The sequence below is a fragment of the Diabrotica undecimpunctata genome, chromosome 2, assembly GCF_040954645.1.
Source record: "Diabrotica undecimpunctata isolate CICGRU chromosome 2, icDiaUnde3, whole genome shotgun sequence".
Taxonomy (NCBI): domain Eukaryota; kingdom Metazoa; phylum Arthropoda; class Insecta; order Coleoptera; family Chrysomelidae; genus Diabrotica; species Diabrotica undecimpunctata.
Genome location: NC_092804.1, coordinates 143,972,938 through 143,998,129, shown reverse-complemented (window position 1 = coordinate 143,998,129; position 25,192 = coordinate 143,972,938). Strand labels below are relative to the sequence as shown.

Sequence of the window (25,192 nt, the reverse complement as noted above, 5' to 3'; positions counted from 1 at the left end):
TAGATTCATAATTTCACTTTATTTAGACACTTTAATAGTGCATCGTTTGATTACGATAAGTAGGGCACATTGTTTTAAGTCATGAATATATATGGATATAAATCAGTGCATATTTTAAAATTTCTAAACTAAATTTCAATAAGTGATGCAGGGCGTGTAAACAAAGATAAAATTGTATTTTAATTGTTAAAGATGTTCAAAATTTATCTATTCGTTTTGATAGTAACAGTATATTATTACGATTACTTTATTAATTTTTCTCTTTTCTCGATTATTAGTTTTTATTGCATAGTATATAAATTATTGTGATCACTGAATACATAGTTAGTGAAAAAATAATCACATTAATTAAATTAATGAATAATTTAAACGATTATGCAGATAAAGATTGTCCAAGAATATTCAAAAACTAAATGAAATAATCATCTCTACTTTGCAGAAAAAATTGATAGTCGTCGTCGTCGGCAAATAATACAGGCTCATTTACTATTTGAAATGTATTTTCAATCGATTTGTTAGTAATGTTTTTGTCATTTTGATGGTTAAATGACAATTTATGATTAAGCTATTAACTATATGAACTTATGAACTAGTAATAATTATTTGTTTGCATTTTAAAACTACTTAAGTATTTATTTTTATCTGTATAAAGACTAAACTGTATACGTGATTACTGTTTTTGAAAACAAAAATGTCGTCCACTTATTCAGCTGATGAATTAGTTGAATATACATTGAGTCCTTATCGAAACCGAACTGCAAGAAGTCCTGTTAGTGCTGTAGTGAAAGAAATAATGTTAAATGTATTAAAATATGAAACAATAGAAAATCTTAGGTTTGCGGTTGAAGATATTGTAGAAAATGTGGCGAGTAAAGTTGAACTTTGTGATCGAAGTGTATTTACGGTGGTTAAAGAATATAAAACTAATCCTCAGTTCGCTGGACCAAAAGTATGTCGACTCGGAAAAAAAAGTTTAATAAAATAGATGAATTAGACAAAAATGCAATTAGAAGACGGATTCATAATTTTTTATGAGAAACGAGATACCCACCGTGGATATAGTTTTAAAGGAGGTGAATGATGACCCTGATTTGCCAAATTTTACAAAAACCACATTTTATAAAATATTTAAAAAACTTAATTTTCATTATCAACGCAGGAGAAGAAACGTTCTTTTATTAGACAGAGACGGCATTGTGGTATGGCGTCGAGAATATCTTCAAAAGATAAGGACTTATAAAAAAGAGAATCGCAAAATTTATTATCATAGAAAAGAGAAGCGCAAAATTTATTATCTGGATGAGACATGGTTGAACGCTGGGCATACAAAATCTAAAATATGGGCAGACACTACAGTCAAATCGTCTAAACAAGCTTTTTTTGATGGACTAATAAGGGATTCAAAAATCCTTCAAGTAATTTATTAGATTCTACATATTTAAAATTTCAAAACATACAAATACTTTAAATTTTTAGGTAAAGATTTATTATTTGTCACATTAACAGCGGGAATGGGTTTTTTCCAAATGTCTACTGTGCATTTGAGTCGAATAAGTCTGGGGATTCCCATGGAGAGATGGTCAGATCCAGAGACAGGTCAATCTTTTGAAAATTGGTGAAAATTTCCAATGTTTTACTATTAAAAGACAAATCTATTATTGTTCTTGAAAACGCACCGTACCATTCTCGTAAAATAAAAAAAAAATACCAACAAGTGCATCTAAAAAAGCAATATCCAGAATTGGCCCCGTTCCAAAAATATAAAATTTGATGAAGATATGCTTAGTACAGTTTCTTTCAACCGTAAAAAAACAAAATTTTTTATGATAAATACGTAATTGATGAAAAGGCAAAAATCCAGAATAAACTGTTATTGATACTTCCTCCGTATCAATGTGAGTTAAACCCCATAGAACTCATCGGGGCAAATTTAAAAAATAATAGTGCAGGAAGAAAACCTTCAAATTTTTAAATGTCATAAATCTATTATATAATTCAATTTCATCAATTACACCAGAAATATGAAAGAACTATATTTTACATGTCCAGGAAAAAGTAGAAAAGATAATGTAGCGGCTGGACAATATAATTAAAACACATGTTGAACCACCTGCTATAACAGTTAATAATAGTGACCTTATTATCCAGTTCATCAAAATAATGTTTAAAAGTAGCAGAGATCTCGATCTCTGCCATATATATACGCCGAACTCAAACGAATTATAAATTACTTTGTATTTTTATTTCAAAAAACTAACTGTTTAGCAATATTTACAATTTTTGGAATCGTACAAACAACTACAACAAAAATTATAAATAAAACTTATATTTTTTTAAAACACCCTGTATATAAAATTTGTTGGTCGTTTTTGAGATAAAAAAACAATAATTTCTTGTTTTTTTTTTCGGCCTGTACAAATGGTTCCTATTGTAGGATATTAACTAAAAATAAACAGGTACTTTGTCTCGCATTTTTGCAAAATTAAAATATAAATTTCGTATTTTACAAGATAATACTTCTGGCAAAACGAAAACATAATCATAAATGCGGCCCTGTTAGAAGCCTATACCTGCTAATGTTTACGTCTCCTGCATAGGTTTTTGAATTTTAGTATAGCATCTTTTATTTTCAATGTTTCAAATCTAAAAACCTGTTAGCGCCACCGTATTATCGTGCCGGTTAGCGCCACCGTATTATCGTTTGCATAAGTTCAGTGTGATTCACAAAATTAATAAGTCTAAATACAATTTTATCAAAATAGACTAATTTTAACTGTTACTTACAGGGTGCTCTGAATACTCTGTAGAATTGTTAACAACCGTCCAAATATCGGGGCCATCTCTGTCTTTTTCGTTGGGCAACTTCCTTATGTGCGACCAAAATAAACCTTCTCGTTGACTAGCTGGCCATATCCTTTTGTGAGTCTGTAAAAACACTAACGTGTCTTCCGATATGGTCTCTAGTACTGTCATGTGCTCTAAAGTTGCTAAAAATATCAGAGATAATTAAATTAGAGCAATTATTTATTCTCTAATAAATAAAACTACCTAGACACTTTTCTCAAAAAACTCAACTCACTGAATAGTAAAATTACCTAGTTGAAAGTTCCATATTGTAATATTAAAAAATATTCCTTACGAAGTATAAAGTACAATAAATTAAATTTAAACTTAAATTTAAATCAAACAAAAATTTACGATATTTTTCAAAATACTAAAAATTAATACAAAAAGAGATAAAGCCCGAATTTTACATAATCATATACATCGATTTCTCTTATGATTTGCACGTTAAAACGCTAAAACAAATGTTAAAATACAGATAGGAATGGTGGGTAGAAAAAAATTAATTTCTTGCAGACTTTGAGTTTGATTATAGAAGAGGATATGGTACTTTAGAAGTACTTACTGACACTTTATAACATATATTCAAAATACAATTTTTAACAACACTTATTTAACTACAATATGTTTATTTATTGAGGGACGATACTAATCATGATAATATTATAATAATTATAGTATGGCGAGACCTGTGAGAGTTTTTATCAGGCGTGGCCCCTTGCGAATGGGGATGCTTTCTGGGTATTTTGCCGTGGGATACCTGCCATGGAACAAAAACTGACACCTGGCAGTACTGGACATGATAGCATGCGGGATTTCGGGAGGCGGGCCTCAGTCATACAATCAGCTACAGCCCAACAACAACAACAAGACAACAACTTGTTGTTGTTTGACAAGTGAGTCAAACAACAACAAGAGCTCCACTCGCTGGGCATCAGCCGGCGCTCACTCAAGCGGGACGACCAAGGCAGCGTTCAAAATGGACGCAAGGGATAACTCAATAGCGAATAGCAGATCAACACCGGGTAATAAGAAATAATCTTATCCCAGAGACTAGACACGATATCATCAGAAGCGAAGTCGAACTGGAGATTCATAACCAAGAGATAGTTGTATAAAGTCCCTAATAAAGTCTCTAATGAGCAGATTCCTAAGCTTGTCATAAAAGAAACTCAACTTGTTAATACACAGCAGGACAACGAGTTGCACGATGGTCTGTGAAATTGTGAACATTGAAGCCCTAGCCAATTATGCTGATTTATTGCACAGCAGCAATTGCTAATATTATAGGTATTAAGATCAAAACACGACAGAGCACTAAGATTGGAAGGATTAAAAACAGAATTGTACCCTTTAAGGCAGTAAATACGTATGCCTGATCCGCACTTAGCTACTCATTTGGTATTGTAAATTGGTCAAAAGCGGATATAACAAGTTTTCAGTTGGAAGTAAGAATATTTCTCACAAAAACATAAAAATATTATCCACGCAGTATAGTAGAGAGGACAACAATATGGGCCCTGTAAGTACCTTGTAATACTGAATTTGTATTTTAAGGTCCACCAACTTCTACCAAATAAGGAAATGTAACTTGTTGTTGAAATATACCACTTGTTCGAGTTCTACGTCTGATCTTGGCTATAACATCATACTATCTATATTATACAGATACATTTCACAGATATCATCAAAATTCTGTAGGAAATCATGGTCTCGTCTAGAAATCGATTGGGAACAACTGTACCGAACATTCGCAGGTTCTGTTTATAGACTATAGCAAACGCGTTTGTGTATACTGGCATACAAACCTTACATATTTCTAAAGGAATTTTGCTAATAAAGGATATTTTGGACCGATGCGTTTTTATATTGGAACGGAATATACGACCACGTAGTCCAAATAATGAAAATGATGGGTTACACGAGACGGACGGTGAAGGGGAGTAATATTGATATCGGGTGATATATGTATAAATAAAAACATATGGAGGAATGTAATTATGGACACCAAACTCTATTGATTGTTGAGTATATAGTGGTTTCAAATTACCATGGAACGGCTATAAGAAGTTCAGTTCCCATTTTAATTATTTACATTTCGATTTTTTTCATCTTTTGCTATCTTTATTTGGAATTATTTCCGCTGTAAATTAATGAGCCATTTTGTTCAAAACTTATTAATTATGAATTCATTAGATATTAATTATAGATAATTACTGCATCATTAGGTTTATTATGAATATTAAGGTTATTTTAACATATTCAAAAATATTTTCTGAAATAGAGAACCTTACGAAAAATATCAAGTGTTTCAAACATTATTTAAAGGTTGTACATAAAACACGAATTCTACCAAACAAATGATCAAAGATACTTACATTCCCAATCATATCTGTATTGAGGATTAAAGAAATAGTGACAAACTTCGTGACCAGAAATTCCTTTAACTACATGAACAGCCTTAAGTGGATCACATACCATGCCGTCTACTTCTTCTTCTCTTCTATACATTTTCATTTCACCATCTTCTGCGAAGAGTTGCCACCCAGCACCGCATTCTCCTATTCCCATTTTAGCCATATTCACTTGTGACTTCACAACATTTTCAATCTGCATTAAAAATAAATAATCTTTATACATAATACACGGTGAGTATAAGAAGTTAAATATCAATACGAAAAAGTAATACATTAAGAAATTTTCGAATCGCCTGGCTACTTGATTATATAATTTTCACAATATTTTTGTCTCTCTTAAAGTGTTTAAAACTTCTTAAGCATATAAATGGTGTTTGTGGTGATGTAGTGACTATCCTTGAGAATAAATTTACTTTAGAAACTTCTGATATAGACTAAATTAAATCTTAAATCCAAGAATTAAACTGTAAAATCTAATCTAATAAAAGGCTAGGATGACACGAAAACGCAGCTTGTCCTGGACGATGTGCTAGGAACTCCTAGCGCCATCTAGGAAAAAAAGCTGAACTACCAACTGACATTTCAACTTATTGAGTCTTAATCAATCATATTTTGTTCTTGATAACGATACGGTCGATTTATTGTTAATTCATTTTACAAATTGATGATTCAAATATCCTTACTCGGAAATTTTACTACTTTATCAGTAATTAATTTTTTCGCAAAATTGCCAAAATTATTGTTTACTGCAATTTTAATCAAAAATTTATTAAGCAAAATAATTTACAGCTTTATGGTACTTTCCATATACTTGGTTTACATGTATTATTTTAAAGAATTTAATTTTTAATTTTTTTGACAGTTTGTTTATCCTAAAATTTTCAAAGTAAAGTCAAACGTAAGTGACAAAGTTCTAGATACACCATCTCAAGTGAAATTAATTCAAAGAAGCGGTAGAGTTTTTACTAAAAATATAGTGTTTAAAAATATTTTGTAAGATCGTTTGCAAAGTTAATTAAATGAATATTCCGAAATTAAATTAAGTTGTCACGGATGAATACATCAATGTGTATTGTGTGTTGCATATGTGTTTTGTGTAAGATTGTGGATGATGTTTTTCGACCTTTCATTACTCCCCTATTTTTGGTATATTCCTGTTGTTGACTTCTTCATTTAGTATTGGCAACCAAAGCCTAGTACATTCTGCTAATCGGGTTGCTCCACATTTTTTTTTACCTTTCTTGTGTATTGTTGGGCTTGGTTTTGGACAGGATAAACCTCAGTGTGTTATTGTGATGTTGTACTTGTTTCCTATCCTCTTCAGTTTTTCTAAGCCCTTTACATATGGTATTTTGTCATCTTTGAGTCCATTCTTGAGAGTATTTCTGGATTGCTTGTGGTGTTGTGTTGTTTTTTTTCTTCAATATTGTGGAATTCCTTATTTATAAATGACAATGGGTATTTGGTTATGGGTTATTTTTAGTTAGAACCTTTGTAAGCAGGTTTTTCTTTCAAGAAATGCCTTTTTATTAGAGCAGGTGCTTCGGGCTCTATCATATAGGGATTTAATAATTCCTTTTTTCATGTCCACGTTGTGGTTGGAGTGGTAATTTAAATATCTGTTGGTGTGGGTTGGTTTTCTGTAGACTTTGGTTGCATACCCTGTATCTTCTTTTGCGATTAGCACGTCCAGAAAAGGAAGTGAGTTACTGTTTTCTTGTTCCATGGTAAATTTGATTGATTCTTCTTGATGTCCATCAGGAGTTTATTCAATGCTTCTGGTCCGTAAGGCCAAATGAAGAACACATCATCCACATATTTCCACCATACTGTGGGTTGTTTGTCTTGTTTGCGTACAAGGTTCGAAATCCTTCATCAATATATCTGCTAATAATGGATATAAAGATGAGTCCATGGCTAATCCGAAATTGTGCATATAGAAATCATTATTAATTTGAAAATAAGTGTTATCTGTGCAAAGTGTTAGTAGCTCCATGATAGCTGATACATTCAGTTTAGTTTTTGTTATCAGTGTGTGTTAAACACCACCCTCAAATTTTGTACAGCCATTATATGCTGTTTGCCTACAGGATCGAGATCAAGCATGTCAATTTCGAAATGACATAACCAATAACAAAAACGGTTATAAATGTTTCAAAATTTGTATCTTTTTTTACAGCAATGAAATCAGCACAACAAAATATTAAGAAAGGTTCGATGGGGAACGAAACGCTAAGAAGAAGAATATAAAGATTTGCTTACCTGTGGCCATAAACGATGTTGACTGGCTGGTGAGGTAGGAGGAGGAGTTACAGGCACCACAGGACCGGTTTTTAATCTGTCCCGCAATTCCTGCTCTTCCTCCATTTTATCCAGTCCTGATTCTAGCGCATCGTAAAATTCATCATCTGCCAGGACGCTATGAGGCCCTTCCTGAAAATAGAATAAAATATTTATAAATACATTGAAAAAAGTTAAGCAGAAACATAAAATATAACAATTAATTTTTCCAACTACAATAATTTTAGCTGTACACCATATTGTACGTGTAACGCAATGATAAAAACAATGGATTATATAATGATGCAATAATAATTGTAGAAAATAAGCATGGTTTTTACATATTAATTAAATAAATACAATACAATAAACCTTCAAAATCTTTACAGTAAAGCAGCAATTACGATGGTAATAGAAAGAGAATCAACAATATGTAAGGTTACGGTAAAAACAAGATCATAAAGCAGATAACAGGAATTATACAAAAAGAATAATCAGTGAGTCACAGAGAAGAAACAATGTAGTCATCACAGAGCATACTGTGACTTGAGAAACTCTCTTCAATCCTGACCCCCGTAGGGAGTATTATGGTCACCTTATTGTCTTTCTCCAAATATCTGTCCCTGGTCATTGCTTTTAACTCATGCATAGGTCTTTCACATATTCCTGTAATTTGATCGATTTATCGATATCTATACAGAGGTGGGTATAGTGTGCACTTTTATGTCCCCTCGATACCTTGACATTTTGTTATGTTTTTTGGTGCGTAGATTCGATTTTTCGAGGGTACCATTCTAAAAACCCGCCAGAAAATTTCTTACTAACAATTTAATTGTTTAAATGATTGTATCTCTTTTAAACTGTTTGAGATATTTAATTTTACCAAAATGAAAATGATTCCTTTTGAAAAAATGAACAAAATAGCGTTTGAATAACTTTGATCCGATTGTTAGAACCGGAGTTACAACTAATTTCGTGAAAAACAATTGTAAAATAGGCATTCGATGGGGCTTTTCCAAGTATAACTCATCTTTCATACTTGCGATTAACTTTCAAAATCCCCTCATTTTAAAGTAAATTGTTTCAGCTTTCAAAGAAACTTTGCAAAATTACTTTGCCTTTGCAAAATTAAGCTATAAAGTTCGAAAATCTGGCTAATGGAAGTTATACTACACAGTCAACTACACAGTGAAGACCCAACAAGAGAAGAAGTGTCAAATGCCACCCTAAAACTCAAAGACAATAAAGCCCAAAAAAGATGGAGGGAAGTTGCCAGGAATCGACAGGAGTGGCGACTTCTTTGTGAGCAGGCCAAGAGCACCAACGGATTGTCGAGCCACTTATGATGATGATGAATCGTTTGTAAGACGAAGAATTGTTAATTTTAAAGAATAAGTTACATTTCTATACATAACTTTTTCAGCATTCAGCGAAACGTCTTGAAATGTTTACTGAAGTCGCTTTTTATATAAATGAGTGTAACCTATGAGTATAAAAGGTGTGCCACTAAGGATAACATACTTATAATAAAACTAATAAGCGTAGCAAGGCAAAAATCGCGCAGCGTTTATTTATTTAACATTTTTATAAAAACTGAGTTTATTTACGGCAAAATACAAAAACTGCATACGAAAGCTGAACTCTTTACCTTTAAAACCCATCTTGATTTTTCTCGATAGGGCACTTTAATCAAAAGATATCGAATTTTTACCGTTGAGCTGATACAAATTTTATTAAACATTGATTTTACGCGCGTAACTGACATTCAAAATCGACGGTCGCTGCAAGCGTTGTTTCTGAGAGAACGGTTCATTCTACACAAAAAGTACTAATAACCATTTTTATTTAAAATATTTTTTTCTACGGTGTACAGATTCTTGATAAATCGATTTTTTTTGCGTTTTTACCCCCCTACGAGGGGGTTTTAGAGGGACGCCTAGAGGTAAAAGTGGTAAACTTTTTTGTATCTTTTTTGGTCCGAAAATTAATATTCTCGGCAAAATTCAGCTTGTTCGTATTGTTTTTAGGGGTCAACCATCTGAAGACTAGACTACTGCTTTAAATACCTACCTCTGAAACTTATTGATCGATTTTGATCATTATTTTTTTAATTTGTATGTACTCGTAGAGTATACTGTAAACATGCAATTTTTAATAAAATTAATAATAAATATTCTATGCAATTTGTTTAAAATCATTAAAAAAAATGTTTTCCCAAAAAACTTGATTTTTTTGTTCTATTCGGCCAAGTTATTGTTATACTTAATAAAAAACAGTTTATTAATAAATTATTATTATAAAAAATAATGTATATTTTATTTTATGGAAAACAACGACTTATTTTCTGTAAACTTCGTTTAACTTATTTTGTAAAATAAAATCACCTGGCTGGGTCAGTGTACCGAGCATGGTATTTTTTACCATATTTCCCTGATGTAGAATCCCACGGTTGGGAACTAACTCACATTATAAGAATACTATAACTTTAAACAAGTATCCCTTTTTCTTCTTGGTCTGCCTTTCCGTGATTAATATTGGTCTTCATCATTATTTCTGGACCCTGCTTTCCAAATAGTTTTCCTTGCCGGACAGCTGGTATGAGAGCATATCAGGAAGAAGCTGTATAAATCTGACTTAATAATGGCAAGTGGGCAATTAGCTAAAGTATAAGTGGATATTGAGGTCTTTAAAACACGCGCGATTTTTCGAGCTTGACGGCCCAGCCGGAGTGCTCGAAATAGGGTAAGTATTTTAAAGACCATTTATCCACGAATACTCTATTTTTTTTTATTGGTACACTTTGAAATCGTTGTATTATTACTACAAAAAATTGAAATAAGAGCTAATAATGTAAAATGGTTGAATTTGTGATGTACATCAGTATGCCTTTCGCTATTATGGAAATGAGAAAAACAAAAATGGTACTGATTGTATATTGCAATTTTGCAATTGTATATTGTAATTTGAACAGCATTTCCTCTGATTTAAAAAACGGAAGTATAAATATTTCAAACAAAATACCAACTGTACTTTTCACATTCATTTAAAAGATTAAGATTTCCAAATATTTGAATAAAGCTTTTGAAATATTTTTTAGTAATATTTTGTTCATTTGACGTTACAAGTTATGTACTCCTGTCAGGTCAGATAAATATTTAAAACTGTTGATGTTGCCATGGTAACTTTAAAACACGTGCGTTTTTGAAAGTTGAATTTAAACAAACTACGGCGTATTTTAAATAAGCAAAATGGGGTATCAATAAAAAAATATAATGCACATTCCATAAAAAATTCGAAAGTACGAGTATTTTTAATAATGTGCATGCCACATCTGCCTGTTTTCAAACTGTTTAATAGAAACATAATTTGAAAGTCCCGAAATTATTTGTGGAAGCCACAAAATTGTTAAAAATTATTGTGACAACTCAAATGACTACTGACTATTGTGACAACAGAATCGAAACGATGTTTTTCTACTTTTAAAAGCGCATAAAAAACTTTTTATGAAGCTGTATGCGAGATTAATGATTAAATCCTCTAGCTATGTGGCAATAAATAGAAACTATCCATAACGAGATAAACAATTTTGACGAAAATGTTTATATAAATGCATAGTTATTCGTATGACCTTCCCAAACTAAAATATTTCGAGCTGCCACTGAAAAGAAGTATGTACGAAGAAAAAAAATGTATAAATGGAATATTAGAGAGGATATAAAAAAAAGTTAGAAAATCACAGAAACAAATAGAAGCAACCAAAAATTTGAATGACGAATATTGTGAAAGGGGGTCTATGTTCTACATTTCACTGATTGATAATTACAACAAAAAAGGTAAAATATTTGAAATTCGAATTAAAAACGATTTGTTGACGATGATAATGATAAGAACTCAAAAATATTTTGCACCTTACTAACAAGAAGACTGATATATTTGCTAAAACTTACTTATGAATGTGTACAATTTGTCCTTTACATAACATCACCCACTTTGATCAGTTAATCCTTTCCGAAGATATTTTAAGGAAAATATTATCATGTTTAGGAAGAATTTATTTAAAAAAAACCAAACAGTTTAAGCCGAAAATTATTGTATGTGTATTTAAACGTTATCTAATTCGTACTGACCATTAAGAGACAAACTCTCGCCTATTAGGTCCGCTAAATAGGGTCAGTTGGGCTATTAGGATCACTTTAACTACTTTTATATTGGGTGTTATTAATGATGTGTGTGCTCTTCGGTAATTTTTTTAACTGTGATTAAACATGTCAGTGAATTAGAGGTCAAATTGTCGATAACAATTTCATATCAGTTATTAGTCGACGTAATACCAAGTAAGATGAGTAAATCAACTGATATCAATAGTGCCCTAATTGACAAAGTCTTTATGAATATTTAAAACCATACTTTCTATGTTAATGAGTTTAGTATTGGAAAGCTGTAATGGACAGAAACGATATAAAAATTATTAGAAACAAATAATTTGATGATAAGAATAAGAAAGTACATTTCTTGAGTTAGAATCAGTGACGGTTCTACCATCAAGCGAAAGCCCGAATGCCACCTTCAAATGAAATTCCATGAAAAAAATATATATAAAATAAAACAATTTTATCACTTTTGATATGGTTAAGGTGAAATCGTATGAGCAAGCAAGTGACAAGATGAAATTAATTAAATAATGGTTGTTTACATTTTGGGCGTTCGATAAGTACAAAATAAAGTAAGTAATACTGAATAGTGATGAAATTGATAAAATAAATCATCTATATAGAGGTAAAACTCGCTAAGTGACATTTTATCCCAAAACCATATTTGTATCAGCAACATTTAACATCTAAACTCTCGCGTGGTGAAACTCACTAGGTGCTAGATCCAATAATAAGGCGGTATAGAGTGGTAAAAAACATTCAGTGCACTTTATCAAAATCGTTGGGAGATTGGGAGGTCAAAATAGAAACCAGCAAGTGGCTGCTGCACTTCTCTATGCAGTGCACACTACGCACTTGGAATACATAGAACAGAAATTTTTGGAGTCAGGACATAGTCATATGGAGCTCGACTCTGCATTTGGCGATAGAGCATTCTAAAAAAAAACCGAACAGCTTTGATCATGAACCATTGGTTGGAAATATTTAGGTTAGTATGGCAGAAAAGATTACAGAAGGAGCCGTATGCAGTACGAGAACTTAAATATACAGATTTCTATTATCTAAATAATTTGCCACGAACAATAATAAAAAATAGAACGAAAGATGAAGATGGCTGCACAGTATCCTGGCTAAAAATTAAATGCTTGAAATTTGTAAAAGAATTCATTAAGTACATTTAGCTTCATAATTTCAAAATTATTGAGTTCTCATCATTTCTTTTAAAACAAGGTCGTAAAGTAACACCTAACCTCCATAAATAATCACACTTCTATCTACAATAATCATAAATAAAAAAGGGGAAAAACGAACAAAATGTTGATTATCTCTGTTGTACTTATTTACAGTTAGTTTTACTAACAAAATTATATCGGGTACCCCTTTTTTTTATAATTTTTAACATACTAAATTACATATCAAATAATTTTTATCCATTAAACAAATCGGTGAAGTTCTTTGTTATGTCGGATCCTATACTAAAAGGTTGCCTTACATTTTGGGTGTTCGATAAGTGCAAAATAAAGTAACAAGTAATACTGAATAGTATCAGTAAGGTTTTAAAAATTGATTTCACTAGTCTTCTTGTTGAGAAAAGACGGTGCTGCAACTCTTCAGTACTGCGTGTAGGACAGACCGCCTCGGTTTGAGACGGTGCGCAACTCTTCAGTACTGCGTGTAGGACAGACTCGGCGAGGAAGTTCTCATACCCGACACGGCATGTCAGAATCGCTATAAGGAAACGTCCTACGGATACATAGGAAAATAGGACAAGAATGAATAAGGTATAAGTTACCACAGACTATGCAGCTGAGGGATTACATCCTTGGCACCGAGACAAATTAAACAAAAGATGGTCCAGAAGAGGATTCGCATATGAGTGACTCTTTTTAGGCAACAAATCAAAATAAGACGGGAAAAAACAGAGACAGATCCCTGGTCTCGGACTCTGTCTCTGACCCAAACAGGTCTAAATGATCCTACTCAAGGTCCTTTTTCTTTTTCAGCCGTTTTCTATCTTTTCGATATACGTATCTGTCATTGCTCTCCAGTTTTCTCTATTCTAGGCTGGCCGGTATCAATTTAGCCCTGCTGTTCTTGTCAAGTCATCGTACCATAACTTCTTCTCCATGGTCTCCAGCTAGTCACATTTCTACTCCAGCTTTCTTGATTTTTAGCCACATGTCCGACCCATTTCCATTTTGAGGAACATATTCTTTGTACTATGTGTTCGACTTTTGTCCGTTGCCTAATCCATTTGATAATTTCCCTATCTCTTAAAGTTATTCCTACAACATAAAAACATTATAGAAAATAGAGGAGAAATGGTAAAACTCCTGAGATGTTAAAGGAAAGTACTGCGAAACTAAAAAACGAATTGGTAAATCTATTTAACCGATCCTAACAGAAGAAGATACCCCAGAGGAATGGCGGAGAGCATACACAAAAAAGGTTATCCCGAAGCCCTGTAAAAATACCCACCGATGAGTCTCATGTTCCAAACGTACAAGCCTTTTATGAGAATAACAAATAGACTGGAAAGGAAATTTGAGCTATACCAAGCTAAGGAACAAGAAGGATTCAGAAAGCATTACAGTACAACAGAACATCTCCACACAGCAAAAAAATAATAGAAAAAACAAATGAGTATGATATACATTTATGCTTGGCCTTTGAAAATTTCAAAAAGGTGTTAGTTACTATTGAAAAAAAAAACGCAATAATTTATGGGAAAGGCCAGAATGGATCAAGGATATATTAATCTAATAAAAAAGATCTATAGTAAATCAACCTTAAGAGTACAGCTACATAAATAACAGAAGTTAGCATATAAAGAAGAGTAAGAAAGGGGGATATTATATCCCCTCAACTCTTCACTTTCACGCTTAAAAGATGTTTTTAAAGAATTAGAATGGGACTAATCATAGCAAGAGAAAGACAACAACCTTTCATTCGCGCATGAAGAAACAGAAATTAAGAGAATGCTAGAATTACAGCAAAAAGCAAGGAAAGTAGGATTAGAAATTAATACCACAAAGGCAAAGTATATGACCAACCAAAAAAAGGAACACCTAAAATAAACGTAAATCGTGATCAGAAAGTGGAGAAAGTGAATTCATATACTTTTTGTTCGTTAGTAGGAAGTCTATCTCATTTTTGGTTCGGCCATTGATAATTATTCGGGTATTAATTATTGATATTTCTTACTAGGATTTTTTCTTAATTCGGCAAAAATTCTAAGTTGATGAATAAAACGTATTCATTATGTAGTCCCTCGTTTGCTACGAAGTTTGCTAGCATATTTATCATCTGCTTCATTTCTGGTACCCAATCCATAATTTCCTATATATAAGATATAACCGCCTGTTTTTTGTGATATTATGATGTGATGATTATTGTGAAATTGGTTTTATTTTCTAATATGCATCTTAAAATATCTTCGTACAGTTTGTACTTTTGTGAGAAAGGTGAATCTGCGTGAGTCGGCGTAGGCGCATATATCTGTTTAATTTTTTTTATTAAATAGAATTCCTAATCCTCTCATGTTCTATTCATTTTCCTTACAGAATAGCATGTGACCGGTTTTTAATATGAGACATTATATTTCTTTGTGTCTGGTTTCCGATAGATCTACTGTGTCCAATTTTACTTTCTTCAGTTTGTATTGGAGCTCATCTAATCTGTTGTAAGTTGCTATCTAAAGTTGGCAGCCTGATGGTTTCCAGGTATTCTTAGCACCCCCTACTCAGTACTTATCTAATTGCTCCCTTGACCAGAATTGCTCGAGCCGCTGAAAATTGGGGGCCGTTTAATTGCTTGCAATTTCATCATGAGATGATTTGGCCGAAAAACACTACGTAGATCAGACGTTATGGCGAGTGCGAACTTCAGCCGCTCTTGGCATGTAGAACCGACGCCGTTTGCAGGACCCTACACGTAAACATTTAGCAAAGTAAGGCAGCTTCAAAATATCTATGAGAAGGTTTGATGTTGGCTTAATACCAGAGCCTTTTGCATCTCTTTATCTGCAGTCCTGGCCTCCCGTACGGAGTGTAGTGGTCATCGAAATGTCGTGTATTGTCCGTCTCCAAAGATATCTGTCTCTGGCCATTTCTTTTACTCATGTAGGTATAGGCCTTTTGTATATTCCTCTAATTTGATCGATTCATCTTGTTGGAGATCTTCTTTGCGGTCTTCGGCCTTCTACCTTTCCTTGGATAATAAGTTTTTCTGGAGATGGACTTTGCTGAAAAGCCGTTTATTGACCTATAGCTCATTTAAAATTGTATTTGTCCTGTGATCGGTCCACGGAATTCGTAACATTCTTCTTCAACAGAAATATGAAGAATTAAGGAGGATGCTGGCAGAAAACTTATATAGAGCACATCTGCTGAAGTTCAAAGTACTTGCAACTTGAAAAATTTACAATAAGTCAATTGGTCGCAGTACGACCCGTATAGAAGAAAAAGTTTCAAGAGAAGAATAAAAAAGGCCCTTGCCGAATTTTAACTTAAAGTCTCAAATTTGAGAAGAGCGTTAGAATATCAATAGTTCTTGTTTTGGTCGACAATATACTCCATAAAACATTGTCATAGATTCATATTCTTTGTAACCAACTACAGTTGAATATCCCATGAAAACTTCATACTTTCAAATTTGCATGAAAATATTTTAAATGCAATGTTTTTACTCCCCCGTCCAACACTGATAGCCGCCACTGACATGTTGGATCTTCTATGTTTATCTGAAATGTAAAAACTATGCCTTCTGACAACATGGAAGCAGAAAATGAATCTACTTCGTAAATAGTAGCATAATTTAACTAAAATAAAAGTTATTCATAATTCATTATTTAATTAAATAAATGTTATTTTAAAATCTACATCTGTGAAGTATTGGACATTATTATGTATTATACTGCATGCATTTCTATTATTTATATATACATATATAATGAAAATTATTAGAATTAAATATATAGTCATAGAGTTTTCATCAGTGACGTTATATCACCTGAGACATATTTTACTTTATTTACCACCCTACGTCACATTATCGGTCGTGAATCACATAAATCCATTGAGATAATTCGAATAGTCATAGATTTCATAGTGATGAATCATACATGACCATGATTCCGTTCGTTCTACTACGCAAAATAACAATAACAACAAACGTAATACCTATTTTAAAGAATTTGTATTAGATAATGTAATTGCGGTCGAATTCCTGCGGAGTCAGACAAATATTTTTTATAATTCGTTAGATCTTTTATAGTGGATTAATAGTTCACTTTATAATACTTTGATGTTTTGATTTTTTTAAATTGTTACATTATAATAATAATTAAAATTTATCAACTACTGTATTGATAAAATATTCCGAAGAATGTCTGTAAACATGTTAAAATTAGCTTTCCATTGAAAAGCAACTGGTATTTTATTGATAATCGATGAATGAATGATTGATATTAATTTTACCTAATGCTGGGAACCAGCGTTAGGTAAAATTAATAATAATATTATTAATAAACTGCAAACATTATTACATTATAAAAGACGAACGTTTTTAAACCTTATTAAATAACTCATTGAAATCCAAAAATGTAATACTGGCTTTTAATTTTATAACATTTAATACTACCTCAGCAGAGTCTTTCATAGGGATTATTGGTTTATAATATGAATCACATTTGGTGAATTCCTTAATGTTTTTTTAAAACTTGATCATATGTTGTATGAATATAAACGTGAATCACTTTATGGTGAATAGCTTGTTTGTTTTGTTATCAAGATTTTTGTTACCACCTATTGTTTTGTCTGTTGATCTATTTAAAATTTAAACATATCTCCTTATGAGTCATAAGTAATTACTTTTCCAAATCTCTTATTCATATACATCATAACAACCACCCTTCAAATAGGTACTACATGACATTTTTATTAAATCAACTTTATTTGGACGTGTCGTTTTTTTGAGTTCTGCGCAATATTTGGCTACTCACATCATGTAGCTTCATAATATAATTGCCTTTGACTTTTATTATTATAGATTTTGTAGCACTAAAGGTTTTTCAATTCTAAGTAGAGAATCTCTGTGTAAGACATTCTCACCATTCTTTTATAACATTCATAGCATTTAGATCTTCTATTATGGACTGATATAATTATAAATAAAGAAGTACTAGAGAGGGTTGGTAAAGAAATAGAACTAATCACCACTATACAAATCGGCCACGTGATGAGAGCACCAAACTATGAAATTTTGAGACTCATAATACAGGGAAATATTCAAGGAAGAAGATCCGGTGGCGGAAGAAGATCCGGTGGCCGAAGGCGAACAGATGGTTGAAGAATCTACGTGATTGGTATCAATGCAAATCAATTGATTTGTTGAGAACACAAGTTCAAAAATAAAAATAGCCATTATGATTGCCAACCTCCGTAGGGAGACGAAGAAGGGAGAAGAAGAATTATTATTACTTTTAAGCGATGCGAATCGTCTATAAAAAAAAACAGCTATGGAATCATTGGGAGAAAAGAGAAGGAATAGAAGACACCATTCTACGACTCCAAGAACCAATCGAGCGAAAAATATTTAACAAAAACAAACATTATACCAAAAATGACTAAGCACTGGGAAGACATATAATCGAGATTATAAACAGCAAAATATTAAAGCCAAAAACTTATAAACGAAAAAAAAATCATACTGTTAGAAGGCATGCACATAAATAGACCAATAGGTAAGACAAGAAATTCCGAATTCAGGAAAATAATTAACAATATACAAGATCAGATATACAAGAAGACAGAAGATAAACAAAACAGATACCGGAAACCAACCGAATGGGAAAAATATTACACCAAACTACTAACTCAATCACGAGAACATTTTAAAGAGCAGAATGAGGAAAGGCCTACATCGGAATCAGAAGAAATGATCTTAACAGAGAAAAAACTCATAAACGCCATTATAATATTAAAAAACAATAAATCAACAGGATTAGTAGAAATTTCAGCTGAACTAATAAAGAACATAAAGGCAAAACTTACCAGAATGATATTATTTTCAATAAAGTCATTAATACGGAAGTCGCACAAGAATGGGAAACAGCATACATGACGTCAATATTTAAGAAGGATGATCGAGGTAAATGCAAAAACTATAAAAAAATAGCCTTAATGTTAATTACAGCTTGATCATACATAAAGATTCTAAAGGATAAACCAGAGAAGGAAATCAAAGAAAAATTGGCGACGAACAGGAAGATTTTTTTCGGTTGGGAAATAATGTATGGAATGTGGAAATGTGATGTCCCATTCCATACACTTGTTCCACATCTCCAACCTTATTTAAAATATACTTAGAGAAAGCCTTGACTACATGGAAAAGAAAATGTGAAGGCATGGGAGTACCGGTACGGAACGAATACCTATGGAGAGAGATGGAAACGGTTGAGCGAGGGAAGGCAGTGAGTACTGTAGAATCCCTGAATATATATAAATAGTGTATGGACTACATATATGCAATCCAATAAGTAAACGACAAAAACAAAGCGATTAATAGATCCGTTGACATGACATTTGTGATTTGAGAAAAGCATGCGATACAGTGACAAAAGGAAGGTATGAGAGGAAATGGAAAGCCTACAGATCCACGCTAATTTAATAAAGGCAGCCAAGGAATTGAATAGAGGAAATGAAATGGCGACAAAGATAGGCTTTCTAGTATGCTATTGGCCCTCTTTAAAACATCAAAAAGACGTCTCCAAGAATGCTTTACATTCCGGATCCTGTTTAAAATGTATCTAGAAAATACTCTACGACCATCAAAACAGTGTCAGAAGATAGGAATACCAATCCGAGACGAACAATTCTTCGCTTTATGTTTTGCTGACGACCAAGGCGTATTTGCGTTTATGTTAAAGAAACAAAAAGACGAATATAACAAAGTAGAGCTTAAAATAATTGCTGGCCCTGTGGTTGTGTGGCTTATATTTTCTGCAGTAGTTGAAAAAGTAATAAATAAATATTTCTTTTGCCCTGTTTTAAAGTAAACCTTCTTTTAACGCAAATGTAAGTTTGAATAACTAGTGTTAGGACACGTATAAGAGAGTACGTGTAGCTTAGTCCATTTGTATTATTATTAGCGTTGCATCAGATAACAAAGATGCTGAAAGAGAATTATAAAACAGATTGGAGCAATGGAGAACGGTTCTTGAAGAACGGTTTTAGGAATAGATAATTATTTCTATTACTAGGAGTAAGATGGTAATTTTGCATGATTGAATGATTGTGAAAAGTAATAATATTAGATAACTATGACTATGATCGGAGTACAATAGTCACAATGTACATAGGAAAGTTAAAGAACTCACAGGTGGACTAAGACTAAAAAGGAAATTCAACTGATTCTTACGGAAACATCATCTTGGACAAACTGAGTAAAATAAGAACGTAGAAAGAATATTTAGAGAAAATGTTCAAAGATTAAAGAGAGAAAGCCTTTCGAGCTAAAACAGGAGGTAAATGATGGACCAAGAATATTGCAGCAGGAAGTTTATTCTGCAATAACACAGCTAAAGGATGGTAATGTAGCAGACCCCGATAATATACAAGCAGAACTACTCAAACTATTGGACAATGAATCAATAGCAACAGTCACAAAAATACTCAACAACATATGCACTCTGGAGAAATACCAACAGAATAGCTGAAGTCTGAGTTTATTGAACGTCCAAAATAACCAGGAGTCAAGAAATACAAAGAATGCCGTACGATATTAAGCCTCATCAGTCATCCTCCAAAGCTGTTCCTTAAGATAATCCATAAGAGAATTTACCAGCTGTATGAAAGTCAAATTTCCCCCAACCAGTTCGGTTTCATAAATGCTGTTGGTACGAAAGAGACTTTGTTTTCAGTACAAGTCTTATTGCAGTGACACAAAGACGTCAATTGTGACGCATACGCATGTCTGGTTGACTACGAGAAAGCGTTTGTTGGAGTACAGCATGATAAAATGATGAAAATACTAAAAGAAACAGGAATTGACAACCAAGATCTGAAAATAAGTAGAAACCTTTACTGGAATCAAATCTCTTCATTGTAGGTGAATACACTGAATACGTGAAAATCATGCGTGGAGTGAAGCAAGGCTGTATTTTGTTTCCTCTAATCTTCAACTCTGAAAAAATATTTAGTGAAGGTTTGCACGAAATTGGAAGAGGCATTCTACTAAAGTGGACTGATTAAGTCCTAGAAGAGACCTACAAGTCCTTATGAACAAAATCAAGTATTTGATTTTAAACTGTCAACTATATGGACTCGATATAAACGTAAAGAAAACAAAGCTCATGCTAATTACCAAAAAAAAACAGAAGGTCAACTCTATGTCAACCAAACCCCAGTAGAAAGAGTGACGCATTACAACTACCTCGGCAAAATAATAAATGAAGAATGGATCAACAGCCAGGAGATAAGAACGCGCATCGGAAAAGATAAATCCACCTTCAACCGGATGAGGGTCTTCTTCAAGAGCAACAACCCCTCTCTTCCTATAAAAGTAAGAGAATACTACGATGCTACGTCTTCTCTGTTCTGTTTTATGATCTTGAATCGTGGAGCTTGAACGAAGATATGAGTAGAAGATGGGAAGAATTTGAGATGTGGCTATATCTGGCTGACCTTGTCACAAGTCACAAATCGATGCCAAAATGAGGGAACATGCATGAATTAAGATGGTTGAGAAGGAATAGGAGACGAAGACATAATGGAAGACGGGCCTCCGAGGAGTTTAATAGGCCCCAGATAAATGCAGAAATACAATTGAGGAAGTCACCCGCATTGTGACAAAGGCAAAGAGAATGATAATGACATTTGGGATTACAAATATTTAAAATCTTTTAATATGTAACAGCAACACATAATTAAATCAAAATTAATCAAAAAATATAAAAAAAAAGCATTAGAAATTAGGGATTATAAACGTTTTAAATGTTTATTTGGCAAAAACCATCCTATAATTGACATTAATTATTATTCAAACATTAAAAACAGATTTAATTAATGTCTAAGCGTTTAATAATAGGCTGACTACAACTAAATAAACGTTAAATATTTACAAAGCTTAAAATTAAAAAATAATTGTTTCTTTTTAATAGAAAAACTTACTATTTTATATCGACGAAACTTCATTGTGCAATTATTGCACCAAAACTCACAATACACTAAGATAAATATAAATTAGATACTAATAATTTCCGAAAGTAAATAATGACAACAGTAAATAAAGCAATATATGCAGTTACTTCGACAATACCTGTCAACGAATAAAAACAGACTAAACACTAAACAGCATACAACTAAAATAAATTTTATTATCAAAGCATTCAGTTCATTATTGATCAGGAACGGCTTCGCAAAGTTGGTATTTATATTTTACAATAAATATAAGGTTTTCATTTTATTTTTTTTTTGTTAGAGTATATTTTATATAATGCACAAAATAGAGTATAAGATATACTGGAAAAGTTATGACAGAGGATTGACGACAGACATTCAATGTACTGTTTCGAGATGACAGGTAGGTATTGCCAGAGTCAGCCTACATACAATGAATTTATATAAAAAATATATTGAAAGAATTCTAGTATATTCGAATAATAGGCAGTCAAAATTTTTTTGAAAAAAAAAAATGATGAAAGAAAGGTGTGGCTAGTGGAAATATTGGATGAGCATGGGAGAAAATTTTGGTATTGAGGTTAGGTGTGAATGAGAATGGAGAGCTAGCTAACCTAGTGTGATTGAGAGTATGATAGAAAAAAAAAAGAGAAAATACAATGTCAAGCTGATAATAGGGCGCTCGAATCAAATTTTTAAGAAAACTACAAAGAACTGCGTAAAGAAGGGAACTAAATAAGAAGGAGACATTCGATGAATGTTAAAATTAAGATGTGGAATTCTATATTTGAATGATCGACCTGGCAGAAATTATGAAAGAAGGTTTTGCTCAATGTGTAACACGAAGGAAAGGGATGTGATACATTTTTTTGGAAAATGTTCGGTGTTAAGACAGATTATGAAATGAAATAAAAGGATACATGGATTGACCATCTAAAGAAGCTATATACAGACGGACAAAAAATGATGTTAGAACCAAAAACACCAGAAATAACTACAGACGAAGAAGTTTCTGAGTGTTTGCATAAATCTTTTTATAAAATTATTAATTGAAAAAAAAAACTTGGAAAGCTGAAGAATAGAAAAGTTGTACGTAAATAGGATAATGGAATAAAGGATAATGAATGAAGTGTTGAACTAACAAAGAAAGCATTCGATAGAATAAGACTTAAAGATAGAACTCATCTTTTCTATAACAGGGAAATCCTGTTAGGTATCATAGAAGCTATTGAAAACATTTACCAACGTATGGAAATCAGAATAAAAGGACAACTTATGGAACCTATAAACATAAGCAACGAAAAAAGACAGGAGATTCATTAAGCCCTATGCTCTTCAAAATAAGTATGAATGAAGTCAACAAAAGTATCAACAAATGAAGAGGATACAGATTAGGAAACAAATAAGTAAAAATAATCTACTACACAGACGACGCAATACTGATAGCCCAAGATGAATATAGTCTAAAAAGATTAGTTCACAGATTCAACACAATAGCAAAATAATTTAAGGAATCGTTGGCTTGCTTAGGCTCTAAGCTATCAAAATTGAACACAGAATGTAACATGTTGTATGTTATCATTTAAAATATGATTTAGTATTAAATCTTCTATAACTTCGTCATTTGCTTCAACTAATATTGCTTGTTCTAAAATGTCTTCTATATGTCTGTAGAAAAAAAAATTGAACCCCAAAATGTACAAAATAAGACAAAATATATACCTTGGGTGAAAGAAAACAAAAAAACAATTACAAACATTAACAGTTGTCTGACAGCTGCCAACTATGAACGTGAAGTACCAATTCGATCATTTGATAACTCTAAAATTGCATATCCGTTAAAACTTTTACCGTAAAAAATAGCGTTCACGTGTTAAAATTAAAATAACGGAAGGATAAAATTTTACTTGATAACTCTCTAACATGTGTTGGAATACAGACCGAAGAAGGTGTCATAAATCAAACAACCTCATCAAAAAGCCCCTGTTATGTGTACCAGGTTATGTTACCAAGATAGCAAAATGAAATTAAAATGTTCCGTCTGTTAAGAAAATACATGCAGCAAACATTCCGAAAACAAAAAATATATGTGTCAAATGTGAAAAATAATTAACTTTTATGAGTATTTTTATTTTCAATAAATAAATGCAAAGCTTATATATTTTTTTATAGCTACAACACTTTTAACCTGACCAACAGTTAGAAAAAAAAATTAGAAAAGCAAGAAAAAAATAAAATAGTAATATAAAAATTGGGTTGGATATTTTTCTTTCAAATTTCACTTGGCCCCCGGAAGGTTAATAATTTTAATTTTTTTTAATGGTCATGTGCATATTTTATTGCTTTTGTAGTGAAAAAACAGGCAAATTGACAGATCACTATGTATGTCCGATTTAACCAATTAAAAGTCGATTCTACCGAATGGCAAAATGGTTGTGATTATGTACCACCACTTACGTTAGACCATGTTGTTACAGAACAATCATTGAAGCATAGAGAATGTGTTAAGCGCTAAATAATTTAAGCAACCATAGAAAGATGTATGTTAAAATTGTGTTTATGCAATTACTAAGAATAAATTATAAAACAAAATCTACCAAAAAGAACATTTTTTATATTGCAATAGTATGATAATCAAACGTTTGAATTCACTTCACTGATCACAATGGCTTTCGCCGTCTCTGTGTACTTATGCTCCATGGATTTCTCATTATTATTCAATACAAGCACAATCACATTTTGTTTACTAAATCATTATGATCCGATCCGATAACGCAATATTTTCTGTTTACCAAGTTACGTGTCTCTCTGAAAATTTCATCGAAAAGTATGGCAAGGTAAAATTCGCGAACAAGCTGGTTTTATAATAATCTAATGTTCTTGGCAGTCTATAAATCCAAAAAAGCAAACAAATATGATGTCAGAAATATGGTAGGTATTCAGGTTGACCAGATCCTTTTGTTTTTACATGGTTTAAAGATAACATTTTCCCGTTATATTTTATAACAAATAAACTACATAAATCTGATCACATTTCTAAATATTGGTTTTCGTTTTGAACAACAAATGCTACTAATTCGGGAGAATTACGTTCGATAAGTTTTTCAAATTTACAGAATAAATAATAATAACTATGGCCATTTTAATGAAAGATACTTAGAACAGTATAAAACTTTTGTTATTACCAATTATTGAAACAACGACACTGATGGCTTCTATCAAGAGAATTATTTTGCAAAATGCGCTTTCTTCGTTCAGTATTTATTCTAATTAAAATGCTGCATGTGACAAATTCAGAATAACTCAATACCTTTTTCTTATT

At 32.1% G+C, this 25,192-nt stretch overlaps 1 protein-coding gene across 1 annotated transcript in view; it reads right to left on the bottom strand.

Moving 5' to 3' along the window:
- Positions 1 to 25,192, bottom strand: part of cert (ceramide transfer protein) — an 81,948-nt gene that overhangs the window by 10,889 nt on the left and 45,867 nt on the right. Inside the window, exons 5-7 of the mRNA XM_072523624.1 lie at positions 7,524 to 7,694; positions 5,223 to 5,454; positions 2,785 to 2,987 (exon numbers count right to left, since the gene is read on the bottom strand). Of these exons, the coding sequence (XP_072379725.1) occupies positions 2,785 to 2,987; positions 5,223 to 5,454; positions 7,524 to 7,694 (606 nt within the window). The remainder of the gene's footprint in view (positions 1 to 2,784; positions 2,988 to 5,222; positions 5,455 to 7,523; positions 7,695 to 25,192) is intronic.